Below are 18,529 nucleotides of genomic sequence, written 5' to 3' on the forward strand. Positions count from 1 at the left end.
TAGGGGTGCTACTGGGGGAGGGGTGTGGAGAAAAGGATGAGGGAGAGGGATCTAACCAGGGGCCCTGAGTTTTTGAAAAAACCACCTTTAAAGGAAATGCCTGGTGTGTGGAGTGTCCTCGGCTGCTACACTGCCCACTGCTTGTGGGTAGAGACGGTGAGGACTGGGCCAAGGGTCAGAGAAAGCCACGGAAGAGCAGAATTGCTCGTGGTCCCAAAGTCCTGCAGGGGGCCTAGTAGGTCCCGAGCCCTTGCTCAGCAGGCACATGCTCCCAGCGGTCTCGAAGGGGAACTGCCTGGGTTAGATGGGTCAGCGCCTGGCTGATAGGAGCTGTTCTGAAGAGCCCTGGGTTTGGTTTTCTTTCTTCTTCTACAATTACAGAAGTATTAGATTATCTTGTCAAAATTAAACAGTGCAGGCTTCCCCGGCCAGGTGTCGTCCTGTACATCAAAGGGTTGCAGGTTCTATTTCTGGTCAGGGCACGAAGCTAAGTTATGGGTTTGATTCCCAAGTGGAGTGTGTGCGGGAGGCAACTGATCAATGTTTCTCTCTTATTGATATTTCTCTCTCTTTCACTTCCTCTCTCTCAGAAAATCAATTAAAAAAAAAATCCTTGGGTGAGGGAAAAAAAAGCAGATATACATAAGATTTTTGTCTGTTTGTTTTTAGAGAGAGGGGAAGGGAGGGAGAAGAAGAGGGAGAGAACCATTGATGTGAGAAACATTGATTGGTTGCCTCTCATACACTCCCCAGCTGGGGACCGAACCCACACCCAGTCATGTGCCCCAACCAGTGACCCGTCACCTTGGGGAATGATGCCCAACTGAGCCATACTGGTCAGGGCTTAGATGTATATTTTAATATTGAAGTCCTTCATTTTCCCCCCTCCACCCTTCCTATGCTTCTCTTTACTCCATGTAGGGAATTGGAGGGTGGGGTCCTTACAGAAATTTCTTCTGTGCACTCGCAGATATGCATACACAGCCTCCCCTCTTTTTACTTTATGGAAATAGGATCTCAGCTGTGCTTCATTCTTTCTACCCTTGAGATAACCTTGGTCATGAAATGTCAATCTGGAGGAAGCCTTTCACCCTGTAGAGGACGAAACAGGCCCAGAGAGTGTCAGTGGCTTTCCCACTTGATGCCAGTGGCAGAATTGGGACCAGAACACAAATCCACAAGACTCTGCTGGGTGCTCCAGAAAATAAGGCATGTGTGGCAGCTTAGTGAGGCCTGGCTTCTGCGTCGGGTGCCTTCACAAACGCTTCTACAGGTGAGAGACCCAATGAGGGTCCCGCAGAAATCCAGGAAGGTGTGTATGCAACTCTTAGAGATGAGTAAGTCTGTTATGGCAGTTTCAGCGAGAATAAACCCCTCGGAGACGATGGATAGGGAAAGCAAAAGGTTTATTGCTGGCGGCTGGGCCGAGACTATGTCTCTAAAATGGCACCAACCCCGAATGGGGCTTAGGGCAGGGTTTATATAGCAGAATTTCAGGCAGGGGAGCGGGTGCAGGGTCATGACATGATGTGATGCCAGTAGGGCAAATGAACCTGGAACCACTTGGGGCCGGGAGGTAGCTGCCTGAGTACTGGATGGTTTGGGCACAGACGGATGCAGCGAGGACAACCTGGGAAGTTCCTGAGGTGTGGGTACTTGGGGTGTTGATACAAGTCCCGTTTCCAAGAACTTCCTCTATTAGGACAAGAGGAGTGGTGTCAGTTCTTTCGCATCGGTTGGTGCCGGTCAGGCTGAGTTTCACACCAACAGCAGTGCAGAAGGGAGGCCTTGCCCGGGAACAAAACCAGCAGTCTGCGGCAATTTCGGGCTGGCTCTGGTTTAGGACCTGCTGAGTGGCTGCTAAAACCATTTGAGGGTGTACCTGTAATTCAGCACCTTCTGGAAAGAAGGAGATATGAGCTCTGAGCTTCCGGAGGAGGTCCCATCCGAGCAAAGGGAAGGAGCATTCAGGGACGAGCAGGAACAGGTGTGTGGTGGTGGCCTCTCTTAACTGCACCTTGTGAGAGGCACAGTAAGTACTCAGCCATGCTCCTGGTGGCCCCCTGAATCCTGGTGCGTTTGCCAGACTGGAGAGGTGACCACTGAAACTTTCACCCCCTTATTAACTAAGAAAGTCATAGGATGGCCCCCAACATTTAGAGTGACCATGGGCAGAGTGAGGGAGCCCCAGCTGCCTCAGTTTGAGTTTACCTCTGCTGTGGCCATGACCTTCAGGGAGGACTTCTTTCGCTTTGGACACTCATTTTTCCAATGTCCCTTTTTCTTGCAGTAGGCACACTGATCAGAAGCCAAACTTTTCATGTTTCCCTTTTCCTTGCCTTTGTTTTCCTTATGGGTATCTGAGAGCTGTGAATCCGAGATTTCTCGGACAGCGGCAGCAAGTGCCCGAGCCTGTCTCTTTGCCTTTTCAATTTCCTTCTTCTTGTCAGTTCGTCTTGGTTGAGATATACCTTTGTTGCCACTTCAAGGAGCTGGCTCATGTTCATGCCAGCAAATCCCTCCAGCTTCTGCAACTTCTTTTGAATGTCAGCGGTGGCCTGAGAGACGAACATTACGATGATGGTGCGAGCATTCTCTGGGGCCTCAGGATCGAAGGGTGTGTATATCCGATAAGCCTCTCGGAGGCGCTTAAGGAATGCCATGGGGCTTTCCGTGAGGCCTTGGATGATCTCTGAGACCTTACTTAAGTTTGTAGGCTTTTTGGTAGCCTTGATCATGCCCTGCAGGAGAGCCTGATGATGGGCTCAGAGGGCTTCCATCCCAGCCGGGCTGTTGGGATCCCAGTCAGGGGGCAGGTCTGGCAGAGCTTCCTGAACTGCTGCTTCCTTCTCTTGCTCCGTTCCTACAGCCTGGGCCCTAACATCCTCCCTGGCTGCCTTAAGGATGAGTTCTCTTTCTTCAACAGAGAACAGGGTCATGAGGAGTTGCTGACAGTCTTCCCATGTCGGTTGATGGGACTGGCAAATGGACTCAAAAAAGCCTGTAAGGGCTGTTCTGAGAATGGGGGACTGAGAGCCCGCCAGTTATACAGGTCTCTAGTCCAGAAGGGAACATAGACGAGAACACTTTGATGGCTGGGGCCGGGACCCACCGCCTCTCTCAAGGGAGGGACCGGGACAGCTGCCTGGACCTCACTGGCGGATGGGGGAGGCAGCTGCCGGGAGAAGAGGCAGGAGACAAGGGGACTAGGGTCCCCAAGTAGGTCACTGGTGCTGTCTAGGCCCCCCTCGGGGGGTGGAGGATGACTCTCTTGACGTGCCCCGACATAAGGGGGAGGCTGGAGATGATCTTCTGGGTCTGAAGGTAGAGGAGGTTGTTGTGGTGGTGACTCTTTTCTGAGGCTATGTCTCTAAAATGGCAGCGACCCCGAATGGAGCTTAGGGCAAGTTTATATAGCAGAATTTCAGGCGGGGGAGCAGGAAGCAGGGTCTACTGCAATCAGGTTATACATCTGTGGGCTGCTAACAGCTCCGGGAACTGGGGCTGTGCTGAATTGAAGTATAACTGCCGCGAGATGTCAGGCTGCAGGTGCCGGAAGCCCTGAAAAAGAGAAGTCTCAAAAAAAGCAATTACTCAATGCTAGCAGCAAATACTGACACGTTTCTGCAGGCCTCAGGCAGCGAGGCCCTGGATGACTGCAACTTCTTACGGAGAACAGTTGATGCCCCTACAAGTGAAGTCCCGAGACAGCAAGGATCTCTCGTAAAACGTGCACACAAAGCGTGTGGTCAGGTTGCTGCAACCTTGGTCTCCAGTTTCTGTTGCGTGAGGAGGCTAAACAGCAGCTGGGCCCGTCGCTTCCCACGCAGCCGCTGACATTGAGTAGAACAGGGTTCCGGCTGAACAGCAAGGTTTGCAGGAAGTCTCTCCGAGAGCTCGGCCTCAGTCGGTACCAACCGCCCGTCGCCAAGGCGGTGTCTAAGCGGCCGCGGAGAGCATCCTGCCAGCGGGAGCGGAGTAGCGAGGGCTCCCTCGGCGGCGGCCGCGTCAGGAATTGCACTGACACCAAGGAGCACTTTCCTCCCATCGGCGTCCTTCAGAAGGGGAAATTCTTGCGGAAGTTTTCTTGGAAGAGAAGGCCCTCCTCCCTGACCACCCGGCCCCTGCCTCTGACCCAGCAGGGACACTCGGCTGAGGACCGAACCCTCCAGTTAGCTGTTCCCCCACGAGAAGGCGCGGGCTGGGGTGAACGATGTCTGAAACTCACAGCCACCCCTGGGTCACCTGTCGCGCGCGGAGGGCGATTTCTCTCCTGTCGCACAAGACACGCACGTCTCAGCCCCAGACCCGGTGTGCCCCCGTGCTGATCCCACCATCGCATCGCGTGCACGCTCGAGAGAGCGTCGGCGCGCGGTCCCTGCTTCTTCCCCCGGACCCTGGCACCGGGAGGGGCGCGGGCGTGTCGCAAGCGTGGGACGCACTGGGCGGGCGGCAGAGCCTGGCGGAGGCACGGAGCGGGTGCCCGTCGGGCCACGGGTCACAGCCGAGGCTCGCCCTCGCCACTCCTAACCTGGAAGCTCAAGACCCGGGTCAGGCGCCCAGCGGCCAGCGCGTTCACTGCGCGCTGGGTCTCGCGAGGCCACACGGGAGGCGAGGTTAGCCCGCCTACCCCGGCTATTGGCTCCGGAGAACAAAGGGGCCGTCCCACCGGCGTCTCCGATAGGGCTGAGCTGGTCATCTGAGCGGCGCAGCCAGTCAGGCGGCGGGACTGCCCCGGCCCTCCAACCAATCAGCAGCGCAAGCCCGCCCCGCCCGTCCCGGGTCTGGTTGGGGCCCGGGAGCCCAGTGCCCAAGTCGCCCCGGGTGGCAGTTCCCGTTAACCTTAGCCTCGAAGTCAAAGGTATTTATTTATTCCCGTCCTGTCCCTCCGAGGCCCCCTGAATCCGGGCGGGGAGGGGCGTGCGGAGGGACGGGCCACGCTGTGGGGCCGGCTCGCTCTTCCCGCGCTGCCTCCACCCAGCCCCGGGCTGGGGGCCGCCCCTGGGTCCCCTGAGGCCGCTGCGTCCCGCCCCGAACTTTCCCCTCCCCGGCACCGCGGGTGGGGGCGGCCCGGGTCCTGCGGGGGAGGGCCCACAGGCCGGGGCACAGAGCAGGAGCGGCCGGTGAGAGGGAGGAACCAGAGGAGAGCAGGGGACGGTCCCGATGTTCGGCCGCTGTGACAGCCTCCGCGACAGGCCGAGCCTCGGGAGGGCAGGAGTCCCAGGCTCGCAGCAGAGTGACCCGCGGGCGCCTCTTAAGTCACTAAATGAGCGGGGCTGAGGGCTGGGGTGAGAACAATGCGCGGGACGCGCCGCGGAAACTGGGAGAGTGTGTGTCGGGGTCCCCTGAAGCCTCACTCCAGGAAAATGGGCCCAGGAGCCGAGGTCGCAGTCGGCGAGGGGGGGGGGGGGCTGGGGTCTCTTCCCCTGTGAAGGCGGGTGGGGGACGCGGAGGTGATGCCTCCTGCAGCCCTTCGGGCGGGATGGAGCCTGGACTTAGCTCCTGGTCAGCCAGAGCGCAGGCGGGGTGTGGCCCGAGTCCCAGAGGCTGGGGGTGCGGGGCCTCCAGGCTGTTCTTTGGGGGACCCTGCGTTCGTCTGTAAATGAAGAGGTGAGCGGGGCTTAGCCTCCTTCCAGCTCCTTCAGGTTCCGTGGTTCTGTCACCTGTGGAAGGCTTCACTCGCTTCTGTTTAAGTGTTCCTTTATTAACGCTCCCATCAGTGGTTTGCGGCGTGCGGAGCCTCGTGCTGGGCGTTGGGGAGACAGGAGCACGCCCCGTGTTCAGGTGTGGACAGTCTCTGTGGAGACGGACACGATATTGCTCTACCACGGGGACGGTGCCCAGGTCGACCAGAGAAGGGCCCCTGCCTGAGCCTGGCCCATCCAGAGCGCTGCCTGGGCAAGAGGATTCCAGAGCCGGTCACCGGCGGGCCGCGGCGTGGCTGCGCAGGGGGCCGCAGAGTGGGACGGCGTGGGGGTGCAGATCGGGGTGCCGCGAGGAGCGGTGAGCAGAGGCCAGGTTTTAAATGGTCTTGAGAAGAAAGTTTTAGCCGAACCTGAAAGCGTTGAGGACCCCCCGAAGTATTCTCAGCAAAAAGCGGAAGCAGGTCCAAGGTGTAATTTTGGGAAAACCGCTTTGAGGTCTGGTCGGTGGATGGGTGGGAGGGCAAGATCAGCCACGAAAGGGACGGAGTGTCCAGGAGAGAAGCGGCGGGGCCTGAGCTGGGGCCGGGGCAGCGAGAGGGCTGGGGGTTTGCCCTCTGTGGTAGGGACGGCGGAAGGACTGGGGAAGACCCTTTGTCACCTGTGGGGACGCAAGGGAGGTCCGGGGCTAAGTGCAGAGCACGTGGAGGTGCGCTGGCCCAGGCTCCTGCCCCGGGGAGGCGGAAGCCGAGGAATCCAAGGTTTCCCGGGGCCGAGGGGCCCGCAGGGAAGAAGAGCGTGGTCAGGGTGTGCAGAAGGGGACCTGACGTCTGACTCTCTCTGAGGCAGAGAATGTCCCTTCTGGGCCCCACTTTCCTCATCTGACAAGGGGGAAACACTTCCTACTTTTCCCAAGCTCCTTTGGATGCAGCAAAGACTAGAAAAGTATTTGTAGATAAAAATGTGACACCAGGTCAGTGTTGTGAGCAGTGGCCTTTGGATCAGGTAGTGGGGGTCCCAGGCTGTGGCAGGCTCTGGAGTCCTGGACTTGGGGTGCAGGAATGTGGGTGCTGCTTTCTCCCCTAAAGGGAGGTGGCAGAACAAAGAGGGATGGGGATGCCGTGGGTGTGGGGCAGGCGGGGGCGGGGAGGTGGGGACGGGACAGTCCCAGCAAAGGTTTGCACGTGACGCAGGTGGAGGCAGAAGTCCTGGAAGGAGGTGCCGCAGGGCTGGGCCTGCAGTCAGATCAGGGACCAGTAGGAGGGGGTCAGGCATGATGACCCATCTGTCCATGGGCCTGGTTCCCAGGGAGGGCTGGTAGATGCAAACCGAGGTGGCTGCGCTGGGCCTTCCTACTGAGGGGTCCCTGTGGCACACTTCTTTCAAGGTGGGGGTGTGGAGAGGACGCGGCCGCAAATAGTGACCTGAAAGGAATCACCTCGGACCTTGCGAACATTTTTCAGTCTTTTCCAACTGTCCTCCCGTTTGCTGTGAGGATTCTCCGCACGGGAACAGGCATTATTTGCCTTTGCCGGGGAAACGCCCTGGGTCACGGGCCTCACCAGCAGCAAACCCCATCCCAAGCGCTCGGCGCCCCCACCCGGTCCTGGGCCCTTTCCGGGAGTCGAGGACGGTGGGGAGGAGGGAGGCGGCCTTGGGGAGCAGAGGGAAGACTAGGCGGGGGGCCCTGTGGGAGCGGTGGCTGCATGCTGGGCGTGGGACGGAGGCCGGCCTCTAGGTGGTGGGGGTGACGCTCCCCCGGCCTGGCAGGACCGCCGGGCGTACTCCTCTGTCCCTGGGCATGGCCCGGGCAGCAGGTGCCCTGCGCTTCCTGGAACATTTTAAAGCCACTTGGCAGTCGATTTGCATGTCCTCCTTGGTCATAAACTGGATGGCAGGAAGGTGTGAGGTCTGGCAGGTCCAGGGGCAGAAGACTGGTGCCTGGAGAGGGAGCCGGCTGTCCGGAGGCCAGCCCGAGCAAACCCCAGGGGACACGCCTCATGCCGGCCTTTGTAGAACTGGCCTTGGGGGAGGGCCTGAGGGCCGCAGAACGGGCCCGGGAGACTAGGCTACACTGGTCCCCTCCCGACAAAGTCAGGTGTGAGGCCACTGGGACTCCCCTGAGCTGCACCGTTGAGCTGGGCCAGCAGAAGCTTCTGAGGCTTCTAGGCCAGCCGCTGTGCCTGGCACTCAGGCCCCCCAGCCTTGCTTTCCTTGCCACAGCCCCTTCAGCCCCACTCGGTGAGGCACCCCCACTGGGCGCAGAGGAGTCCCTCCTCCCCACCCAGCCGGCCCAGGGCTGGGGGTAATGAGCAGCTCTGTCAAGTACACGGCATCGCAGCTCTGCTGACAGTAAAAGCTGCATCCACGCCCTCGTCCTCCCGCGAGGCCAGCTCCCCTTGGTGGCAGAGTCTGGGGTTACTCTGTGGGTACCGGGGCCTCTGAAGATCCTGATGCAGCCTGAAGACTTATGGTTTCGGGAGTGAGCTGGCCCTGGGAGCGTTTGGAGACAACTTAGAAAATGTGGGTGCGCTTGTTCTCAGGCCACTGTAATGGGAGAGGAAAGGCACAGCCCGTTTACAGGGTTCAGAAAGTATAGTGTTTGCAGACTCCCCTCCTGACTCCCATGACCAACCTGCGGAGCAGGTATTTCGGTCACCTTCACCATCTGGAACCTGGGCCTAGACGTGGAGTGACTTGCCTAGGACAGGTGGGCTGGCACTTCAGCTCTGGCCTTCAAGGGGTGACTGGGCTGAGGACCCAGCCCTGGGGGCTCAGGTTCACAGGGAGTGGGGAAGGGCCTGGCGCGGCCTCTGGGGCTGAACCCCTGCGGGCCTGGCCTAGGGAGGGTCTCCTGCTGCGCTGGGCTTGCTGGCCAGAGCCTAAGGCCCTTTCTAGGACTTCCTGTCCCTCCAGCCTCCACCCAGGCAGCTGCAGCCTCACTAGCCTCATGCCTCTGGCCCCAGCACAGGTAAGCCAGCAGGTGACTGTCCCTGTCATTCTACCTGTGACCTCTGCTGGCAGCGGCCTGGCTCATGTGGGCCCTTGGCTTCCATTCCCACCTCCCGCCTCCCTGAGGACGGTCAAGGCCGGGTGCCTGTGCTTGGTCAGCGCAGATCTGCGTTTGTTTCCCTCAGTGCCCTGGTGCGCACGGGCACACTGTCTGCGGGTGTGTAGGTGGGTCAGGGGGCGTTAAATTTCTCACTTCCTCGGACTGCGTGTACACACTGGAGGCATGTCGTGCGGGTGTCTGTGTTTGTGCGTCTTGGACATGTGTTGACTTCGCTGCATTAGCTGTTAGGTGGGATTGTCTGGGTGCGGGTGTGTGATTTAGCCTCCGTGGCGTTTCTCCTCGGATGCCTGAGGTGGTCTGTTTTAAACGCAGCGCCCACTGAGACGGGCTGGAGTCCGTTTCCCGGGTAGAGACCACCATCGACTCCTCCTGGGCTAGGTGTTGTGAGCGATGAAGCCCTGGGGCCAGGGGAACCCCCTCTTCAGTTCTCCGTGTGTTTCATTCAGGCACCCAGTGTAAACTGAGTTCTTCCTGCAGATCAGAGACACAGCAGGGCAAGGCCCTGCCTTGGTGGGGCTCACGGTCTGGTGCACGGCTGCCCAATGGAACTCGTGAACGTGGACTCGTAGCTTTGGCCACATGTGGCTGTTGAGCACCTGAAATGTGGGACCAGTGTGATCGAAGAGTCTGAAATTCTAATTTAACTCGTATCAATTCAGATAACCACATGTGGGTGTAGAAACCAAACTCCCGAAAATGAGGGTCCAGGAGCCCCCTTTGGCCCTGGCCCCAGCGCGCACTAGCTGGGTGACCTTGAGCAAACAGCGCGGTTGTGAGGGGAGGCGGGCGATGCTTGCTGAGTGCTTGGCACACAGCCGGTGCTCCGCACTGATGGCTTCTTGTCCTGTTGGAGTCTGGGCAGATCAACATCAAGGTGACCAGGGAGCCCCACGCTCCTCAGTAGGAGAGCAGACCCCCCACACCCAGGGAGCATCTGAGACACCCCCTCAGGTCGCCCTTGCAGGTGTGGGCCAGGTCTGGACCCGCACCCTGGGGGGCTGACCTGTGAGCTCACCTGGTGGATCAGGGCAAAGAGGGGAGAAGCGGGGCCTGCTGGCAGAGAAGCCAGAGCCACTGAGCAGACAAGGCCGAGGGCGGGCCAGCCGGACGAGAGCACAGGGCGGAGGGCTGGCGCTGGTGGGTGGGTGAGGCACCGAGGGCCAGGTGGGAGAGATGTGGGTGAGGGAAAGGTGGAAGCCTGGCCGCCCCGACAGGCGGTGGACCGCGGGGCAGAGGGATGTCAGCCTGATAGGGTGGGGTACCTGGGGAAGACTGTCCCCTGCTCGTCCCTGGCCCCCGGTTTCCTGTGGGGGCGATGTTGTTGGTGTAAGTGAGCAGTGATGGACAGTGAGTGCCTGTGGGGGTCTCATGGCTGAACTGGCCCTTTGGCTGGGTTCAGGGAGATGCCACCCTGCAAAGCCTCAGCCCCGGGTGGAGGGCATGTGGCCAGTCCCTGCTGCACTGGTGACAAAGGACGCACGAGGTGCCATGCACTTCTTCCCCATCTGGTGCCCGAGTCTGGGGAAAGAGATGTGCTTGGCTGGTGGGGACATTCCAGGGCCTGAGCTTGGGGATGTGGGGAGACCTGGACATGCCCTTGACTGTGGCCTCTCTCCTCAGCCCAGCTGCTGCCCGCCCCCTCCCGCCCCCAAGTTTCTGTCCAGACCAAAGCTCCTTTGTTCCTTCCCCCGCCCCAGACCTCCCCACCTGCCGCGGGCCACAATCCCTGCTTTGTGCGGCCTGGCAGTTGTCATGACAGCTGCCCCAGCGGGGGCCTTCCGATTGAGGGGCTCTCATCCCAGTGCACCCTGACCCCACATGGGGAGGGTGGGCCCGGAGCCAGGGGCTGGGCGGGGCGGTGGCCAGGGCTGTCCTGAGACCCCCTCTGCACAGGGCTTGCTGGGTGGGCAGGGGGAGGTCATCGGTGAGCGCAGTCAGGGCTGGGCGGCCCTCAGAGGCTCAGTCTGGGCACGGGTGGGGTGGCGGGCCGGCCCCAGCGGCCTGCTTCCTGGCTGGGGCGTGGAGCTAGGCAGCCTGCTGGTGGGTCCCTGGGCCTCTCCGGTCTGCCCCTGGGGCCCACGAGGGTCCCCTTCCTTCTGTGTGCACTTCTGCCTTAGCCCACGAGCCCTTGTGAGCCCAGCTGTGATGCAGGGGTGCAGGAGGGGCTGCCCTGGTAATTCGCTGCGAATTGCTCACTGCGAATTGAAACCTTTCTGCCACCCAGGACGACCTGTAGGCCCTGATCACCTTTTGGAAGACAGACTGGGTCAAGGAGGACGGGTTTGATTAGGCCAAGGGGCCTCTCCTGCTGTGTTGGGGTCTTGTGGGGAAGGCCAAGCGCCACCCTCCCTCCTCACCCGGAATGGCGGCTCTGCCCCCTGTCTGGGTTTTCTGCGTAGGTGGCCTCCCTACTCGCCATCCCCTGAGCCTCTTCAGGAGGACATGGATGAGCGGCTTCCGCGGGGCGTGGTGCACACAGCCGTCGGGGGCCCCCGCGCTGGCCTTGCCTCCCCTCTCCTTGGGCTCCCCTTTCTCTGCACCCCAGGCACGTTTTGGTGTCTGTAAATCACAGCAAGAGTGCAGAGCAGACCCTGCTGGGGAAACAGAATTAAACAACGGAATCTCCCGCCAACCCGGGAAAGCTCCCCACAAAGGCAGGCGGGAAGGAGAACAAGCATCACCCCAGAGAGGTGCACACGGTGGGCAGGCTGCAAAGACAGCGAGAAAGCCCACCTGTCCCAGAGCCCAGCAGGTGCAGCCGTTACACACGTGCGCTCGAGACGAACTGTCACCAGTCCTCAGGCCGGAGGACCTGACCGTGTGTCACACGGAGTTTGTCCTAAACTCGCCTGGCGATGGGGGTGGTAACCACCTGTGTTTGCTAACTGCCTGTCCCCAGAGGAAGAACACTCCTCCCGTATCTTTATGGCAGGAGGTAGCCCTGCAGCTGGGAGCCAGGTGTCCACCCAGGTGAGGCTCCACCCTCCCAGGGGCACCGGGAGGCAGGGCCCTATCTCCCTTGACATTTACATTCAAAGAGGTGGCTCCCAGGCCCTTAAGAGAGACAGATTCACATACATCTCAAAGGGACACAGAGAGGAGTTCCCTAAAGAAAATGCTCTAAAACAAAGAGGAGAGGTCTTTTCCTGAACTAGGGAAAAATATTTTCCTAGATTTTAGGTTCATGTTTATCCTCATCTCCCCGCTCCCTTTCACCTCTCTTGGCGGGGTCCGGACTCTGAGCCTGGGAAGGGGCACCTGGGAGAGGGGAGGGAAGACCCTGAGTATGGGGACTCGAGGGCCCCAGGTAGGGAGCAAGACAAGGTTTCTCGTGAGGGGGGCTGGGCTGAGGTGCCCTGGAGGGAAGGCCCCACGGTAGCAGCTACTAGAGCTGAGCTGAGAGCCCCAGGCCCTCGTGGGGACTCGGGAGTGTGGGGCTGAGGGGGTCCGGGCGTGTGAAGCGAGAGCCCCGTCCTCTGCAGGGGCCGGCCAGGGCACCGGCGCGGGGAAAACGAGGCCCAGGCTGCCTGCAGTCCTCTGTGGGCGCATCAGCGGTGGCCCGTGCGTGTTGGGGTTCTCTGTGCGGGGCCTGCCCAGGCCCTGGGCCTTCTGCAGTGGATACAGAAAGTGCCCGTCCTCCGGGAGGCGCGAGTAGGCAGACCAGCTAACACCACATCAGGTGGCCAAATGTCACGGAGGAAAGTGAGGTGGAGTCCGGGTTGCGACTGTACCCAGAGTAGCCAGGGAAGGCCACCAAAAGAGGTGAGGGGGGCCACGTAGAGACCTGGGACAGACACCCAGCAGAGGGGCAGCCAGTGCAAAGCCCAAGGCTCTGAACTGCACGGGCTGTCCCTGATCCCATTCCGAGCAGGACGTGAGCCCATCATGAAATGTCCCAGCTACTTGAGCGTTAAAACCCAGGTGACCCACCGTGGGGTGGCCTAGTGGCCCCGCTGGACTTGTGTGGAGAGGTCCCTGGGAGGGTTTGTGGCTGGACATAGATGGGGACATAAAGGAGGGGCCGTGGCTCTGCGGGCACAGTTCTGCGTTCCGGGGTGTCCGCAGGACCCCTCAGGCCACTGTCTTGTTGGAGTTTCTCCTGTGCAGCGTCCTTCACACCCGGCCTGCGGACGCTGGGGGCCTGGGCCCGGGCTGTGCCCTGGGAGCCAGGAGGCCTGGGGTCTGGCCCCACCTCACCATCCAGCCACCTGCTTGACATGGGGGACGCCAGTGGCCCTCTCTGACCCCAGGTTCCTCGTCATAAAATGGGAATTATTCCTGTTGTACCTGCCTAGCAGGTATGTGTGCAATTTTAAAACTGCACATTTCAGCTGAGGTCATGTGTATGACAGCTCTTGACAAAGGAGCAGTGCATTCTGTGAGGGGACGCGGGGGCTGGGACGCCTTTCATCCTTGTCCCGTCTCACCCGCAGACAGAGTCGGGCGCCGGGCTGATGCCGCGGGGCCTCCGGATGGACAGCGGCCTGGCTGGCGCCAGCACAGGTAAGAGAAGGCGGAAAGGGGCAGGCCGCCGCCGCCGCTTCCCGGGCCTGGCCGCCGTGCCCCTCCGAAGCGGAGCGTGTCACTGCCTTCACCGTAGCTTAGAGAGTGCTGGATTGCAGGCCACTGGAGGTCATGTCAAAGAATGCAACTAAGACTGGCTCTGGGAGCTAAGAAAATGACAGAGGGCAGCCCATAACCAGCCAGGCAAAGGGACATGGACATGTTCACATGCACACACATGCGCACGCGCACGCACACACACACACACCACCACACCCCGCCACCCCCCCCCCCCCCCCCCCACCGAGGGGGAGAGCGAGGTGTTTGGCCAAGTTCTAGAACAGGGTGTTCATGGCGATCATGCCAATCAAACATTGAACCAGCACTCTGGGTAGGACGAGGGGCTAGAACAAGCCATGGGTGCGGGGGTCCCTAAGCTCAGGGTCAGTATCGGGATCTGCTGGAGCCCTTTGGGAGGAAACACAGCTGTCAGTTTTGGTGCCTCCCAGGCGGGCGCTGCTGCGAGGGGGAAGGTCCCGCACAGTCACTGCGCTGAGGCAGAGCAGCCCCTGGTGTCTGAGAGCGGCTCTGGCACCGCCGGGCGGGTGCGGCCGCCCTGGCACTTGGCAGCCAGCTGCAGGGTGGCCCTGGGCTCGGCGAGGGCGCTGGGCGCTTCCTTGGGATCCCTGCCTCTCGGCGCTTGGCACGGCGGCTTTACTGGGACCCTTTCTGCCCCCTCTCTTCCAGGGGAGTTGTTGCCCCGTTGACCCCGCAGCCCCTACCCTCCCGTGATAATCACAGCAGTGGACCTAAAACAGGGACAACAATGAGGCAACAGGGTGACTAGGAAACGAAGCAGCCAGCTCAAGGGGCGGGTCCTGATGCAGAGACACAGGACTTCCCAGCCTGCCTGTCCCCTGCCCCCCGCAGGCTGTCACTGTGACTGCTGAGAGCACTGCGCATGTCTGAGAGACACACACACACACACACACACACACACGCACAGAGATGCCGGCATTACCACAATTACAGTAAAACCTAGGACAGACGGTTCCAAACATTGTAGCAGAAGAACCTTTTGTCCCAGGTGAACGTGAGTGGAATTCTAGTTCCTACATGATAGATGGAGGCTGCCAGGACCCCTCTCCCCTCTACAGTGACTTCCGTGTCGCCCTGTGGTCTTAGGGAAGAGTGGAACCAGCCTAGACCCTGGAGGCCCCTAGGGGTTGGGGGAACCCTGGGGCTGCAGCCACGGCTCTTTGCCAGCTCTGGGTCCTCCAAGGCTCCTGCTGCCCGCTGGCCGGGCTTAGGGTATGACTCTTTCTAGATGCCGAAGTTTGTTTTTTTTAAAAGATTTTATTTATTTACTTTTTAAAGAGAGGGGAAGAGAGGGAGAGAAAAATGAATGTGCGAGAGATAAATTGATTGGTTGCCTCTCGCACACCCCCAACTGGGGAACCTGGCCCGCAACCCAGGCATGTGCCCTGACTGGGAATCGAACCTGTGGCCTTCTGGTTCACAGGCCGGCACTTAATCCACTGAGCCACTCCAGCCAGGGCAGATGGCCGAACTTTTGAGATAATTGAGAGCTTATCTCTTCTAAGCATCTTTTCCCTTTTTGTTAATTTTGTTTGTTTTTAGAAAAATTGTGGTGAAATAGACATGACATGAAATTGACCATTGTAACCATTTTTAAATGTACAATTAAGTGGCATTAAGTTCATTCACATTGTTGTACAATCATCAAATTATCACCACTATCTATTTCCAGAACTTTTTTCATCATTCTAGAAACTCTACCCATTAAGCAGTAGCTCCCCTACTTAAGACTTTGTTGTTGTTTTATCTGAACCATTTAGAATGATTTTAAACTGATACTTTTTATGATGATGGAAGTAGGCCTTTGTTTCAGGGCTCCTTCCACAGGCATCATGGGCCTCCTTTCGTGTGTGTGTGTGTGTGTGTGTGTGTGTGTGTGTGTGTGTGTTTTAGAGGGAGAAAGAGAGGGAAAGGAAATTTGTCAGTTGCCTCTTGCGTGCCCCCAGCCTGGGACCTGGCCCATAACCCAGGCCTGTGCCCTGACTGGGAATCGAACTGGCTACATTTGGGTTTGCAGGCCGGTGCTCAATCCGCTGAGCCACACCAGCCAGAGCTGTCTGTTTTAGGGTTTTCAGAGTCCTTTTTATATCTGTATGTTCCCTTTATCCTCTAATCTCTGCTATTTTCTTTATTCCTTTCTCCTACGTCCTTTGGGTTTACTTTCTTCTTTTTTTAATATTAAACTTGTTTAGAGCTTCTCTCTGTTCTTTGCTCACAACTGTTTCGTTTTACCTACTTTTTATCGAATGTAAACTTTTTATTGAAATGTAACATGCAGAAAAGAGCACAGGTCTCGGGCTCTGTAACTGCTTCTGAAGTGAACATGGCCATGCCACCGGCACCCAGATTAAGAGAGAGACCGTGGCCAAAACCCCAGAAGTCCCTTCCCGCCCCTTTCCAGTCACAGTGCCCTCTAGAAGGGGATATCATGGTGCTGGCGTCTAACTCATCAGTGACTTCTTCCTGCTGTTGAACTTGACACACAGGAAGCCACACAGTCTGTATTGAGTGTCTGTAGCAGACCTTTCCTGTCAGGCTGATGTCCATGAGCCAGGGGACAGAGCGCCCCTGGAAACCTGAGCAGCCCCGTGTGCAGGACGCTGGGGAGTAGAGGGGACTGGGTTTAGTACAGGGACGAGGCGACACCTGTTCTGGGTACTCACACACCGTGGCTGCCGCCCTGGAGAGGGTCAGCTGTGACATGGCCTCGGCCACCCAGTCACCGAGGGGCTGAGCACAGACTCGCTTAGCAGGCTCCCAGCGCCTGCATCCTCAGAAAAAGAAGGCATTTGAATGTGCCCCCCCTCCCAGAGGGTAGAAAGACCTCCCTGGGCCTCCATATAGAAGGGCAGGGGCTGCGGGGGCAGCAGGTGTGTCCCCGGCAGCAGCTTTACTTAGCTTCCCTTTCCTGCGCTTCCCCTTTGCTCCCCTCTGAACCCCAGCTTGCCCCTGCCCTGTGGTCCCGCCTGCCTTCCTTCCCACTTCCTCTTCTCCCCTTCCCAGTCTCTTTTGTGTTCTTCTCCCGTCTTATTTTCTGCTGTGCCTGCCCTTCCGGCAAGCCTCTCCCCGCTCCGCTCTGAGCAGTGGCTGACTCTACCGTCCTCTCCTTTTCTCTGGCAACAGACGGGCTGGTGGTGAAGGTCAAACAGGAGAAGCCAGAGTGGCTGCTGCAGACCCCGGCGCCGCCCGCCGCGCTCTCCAAGAAGGATAAGGAGAACATTTTCCAGCAGTCCCTGGGCCTCCCGCCATGCCAGACCATGGGGAAGCCCCGTGCCTTCGGGGGGCAGGAGGACACAGGAGGTACCAGATGGACCCCTCCCACGGAGCAGGACGCGGGGCTGACAGGCCGGGTTCCAGGGGCTGCCCCTGGCCTCCGGAGCCCTGCTTTTAATGCCGGCGAGGCTCACTTCGTGTGTCTGGACTGCGGCAAGGGGTTCAGCTGGTGGTCGTCCCTGAAGATCCACCAGCGCACCCACACCGGGGAGAAGCCGTACCTGTGCGGGAAGTGCGGCAAGGGCTTCAGCCAGAAGCCCAACCTGGCGCGCCACCAGCAGCAGCACCTGGGCGAGCGGCCCTTCTGCTGCCCCGAGTGCGCTAGGCGCTTCAGCCAGAAGCAGCACCTGCTCAAGCACCAGAAGACGCACTCTCGGCCCACCACCTACACGTGCCCGGAGTGCGAGCGCTGCTTCCGCCACCAGGTGGGCCTCCGCATCCACCAGCGCGCGCACGCCCGCGACCGCCAGGGCGCCCGCGCCAGGCTTTCCCAGCTGCTCCGCGACGCCGCGGCCCGCAGGAGTTGTCGCCTGCGCCCGGGGTCCCCGCGGGGGCGCCCGGAGTGGGCATGGCTGGGGCTCTGCCAGGGCTGGTGGCGCCAAGCCGGGACCCAGACCGACGTCGCTGCCGCCGCCGCCAGCCCCGGAGAGCAGCGCCAGTTCATCTGCAGCGAGTGCGGCAAGAGCTTCACGTGGTGGTCGTCGCTGAACATCCACCGGCGCATCCACACGGGCGAGCGGCCCTACCCATGCCCCGAGTGCGGCCGCCGCTTCAGCCAGAAGCCCAACCTGACGCGGCACCTTCGCAACCACACGGGCGAGCGGCCGCACCCGTGCCCGCACTGCGGCCGCAGCTTCCGCCAGAAGCAGCACCTGCTCAAGCACCAGCGCACGCACCTGCCGGGCGCCCAGGCGGCGCGCTGCCCCAGCTGCGGCCAGAGCTGCCCCAGCCGCGCTGCGCTGCGGGCCCACCAGCGCGCGCACGCCGGCGCCGCCACTGCCCAGCTGCTGCGCCCGGGGTCCGCCGTGCTGGGTGCCGAGCCGCAGGCCCAGGGCCTCCCGGCTCGGTCGACGCCATCACGCAGCCCCGCAGCGGCCCGGGGACCTGGGGACGTGCGGTTGGGCGGCGCGCGCGCTGGCCTAGCGGGGTCCGGGGAGCAGCGCCCCTTCATCTGCAACGAGTGCGGCAAGAGCTTCTCGTGGTGGTCGGCGCTCACCATCCATCGGCGCATCCACACGGGCGAGCGGCCCTACCCGTGCCCCGAGTGCGGCCGCCGCTTCAGTCAGAAGCCCAACCTGACGCGGCACCGGCGCAACCACACGGGCGAGCGGCCCTTCCAGTGCGCCGCCTGCGGCCGCGGCTTCAGCCAGAAGCAGCACCTGCTCAAGCACCAGAGCGTGCACCGGCGGACCCCCGGCGTCAAGGACGAGGAGCTCTAGTGCACCTGGACCCAAGGGGACCTGTGGGGGGATGTTTGCAGGGGTGCCTTGGGGGAATGGCCAGAATGGTGGCTTTTAGAACCTCAGGGAGTAAGAACCTATTAAAAGGCTCTGAAGGCCTGAGAACAGAATTCCAGAAGCATCCCTAAGGGGGACTACAAGAGGTCCCCGTAGACCGAGGGAGGTGGCGAGATCAGACATTCCTCACCCAGGAGCTGGATGCGCCCCTGATGGGTTGGCGACCAGCTGTACACTTCCTAGGTGGGGCCCCAGCCCCCAGGCGCTGGTTGGGGGCTCTGGGAGAGGCGCCCTGGTGTGAAGTGGCCCAGGTCTGGACAGGTCAGCTCTAGCACCAGCCTGTCACACGCTCAGGCTGCACTTGGGGATGGCCAGGGCTGTCCCAGTGCTAGGATCTCCACAGACTCAGTGATACCAAGGGTTGAAGCTAGAAGTTGTGGCTAGACAGGGACAAGCGTGTTCTCGGAGCCAAGGGCAGGGCC

The 18,529-nt window shown here is 60.3% G+C and overlaps 1 protein-coding gene across 1 annotated transcript; it reads left to right on the forward strand.

The window, feature by feature from the left end:
* Positions 1-4,768: 4,768 nt before the first annotated feature.
* On the forward strand, positions 4,769-18,160 carry ZNF775 (zinc finger protein 775). Its single transcript, XM_090287663.1, has 3 exons — positions 4,769-4,861; positions 13,149-13,218; positions 16,441-18,160. The coding sequence occupies exons 2-3, from the start codon at positions 13,170-13,172 to the stop codon at positions 18,027-18,029; spliced, it is 1,638 nt and encodes a 545-aa protein (XP_090143789.1). The 5' UTR covers positions 4,769-4,861; positions 13,149-13,169; the 3' UTR covers positions 18,030-18,160.
* Positions 18,161-18,529: the final 369 nt, after the last annotated feature.

The sequence above is a fragment of the Furipterus horrens genome, unplaced genomic scaffold (genome assembly GCF_987537825.1).
Source record: "Furipterus horrens unplaced genomic scaffold, mFurHor1.1.pri manual_scaffold_9, whole genome shotgun sequence".
Taxonomy (NCBI): domain Eukaryota; kingdom Metazoa; phylum Chordata; class Mammalia; order Chiroptera; family Furipteridae; genus Furipterus; species Furipterus horrens.

What these genes read in the sequence shown, in the direction of transcription:
- ZNF775 (XM_090287663.1), top strand. Translation starts at nt 13,170, where the DNA reads ATGCCGCGGGGCCTCCGGATGGACAGCGGCCTGGCTGGCGCCAGCACA. An exon ending in CCTGGCTGGCGCCAGCACAG is followed by an intron (nt 13,219 to 16,440) that starts GTAAGAGAAGGC and finishes CTCTGGCAACAG; the next exon opens with ACGGGCTGGTGGTGAAGGTC.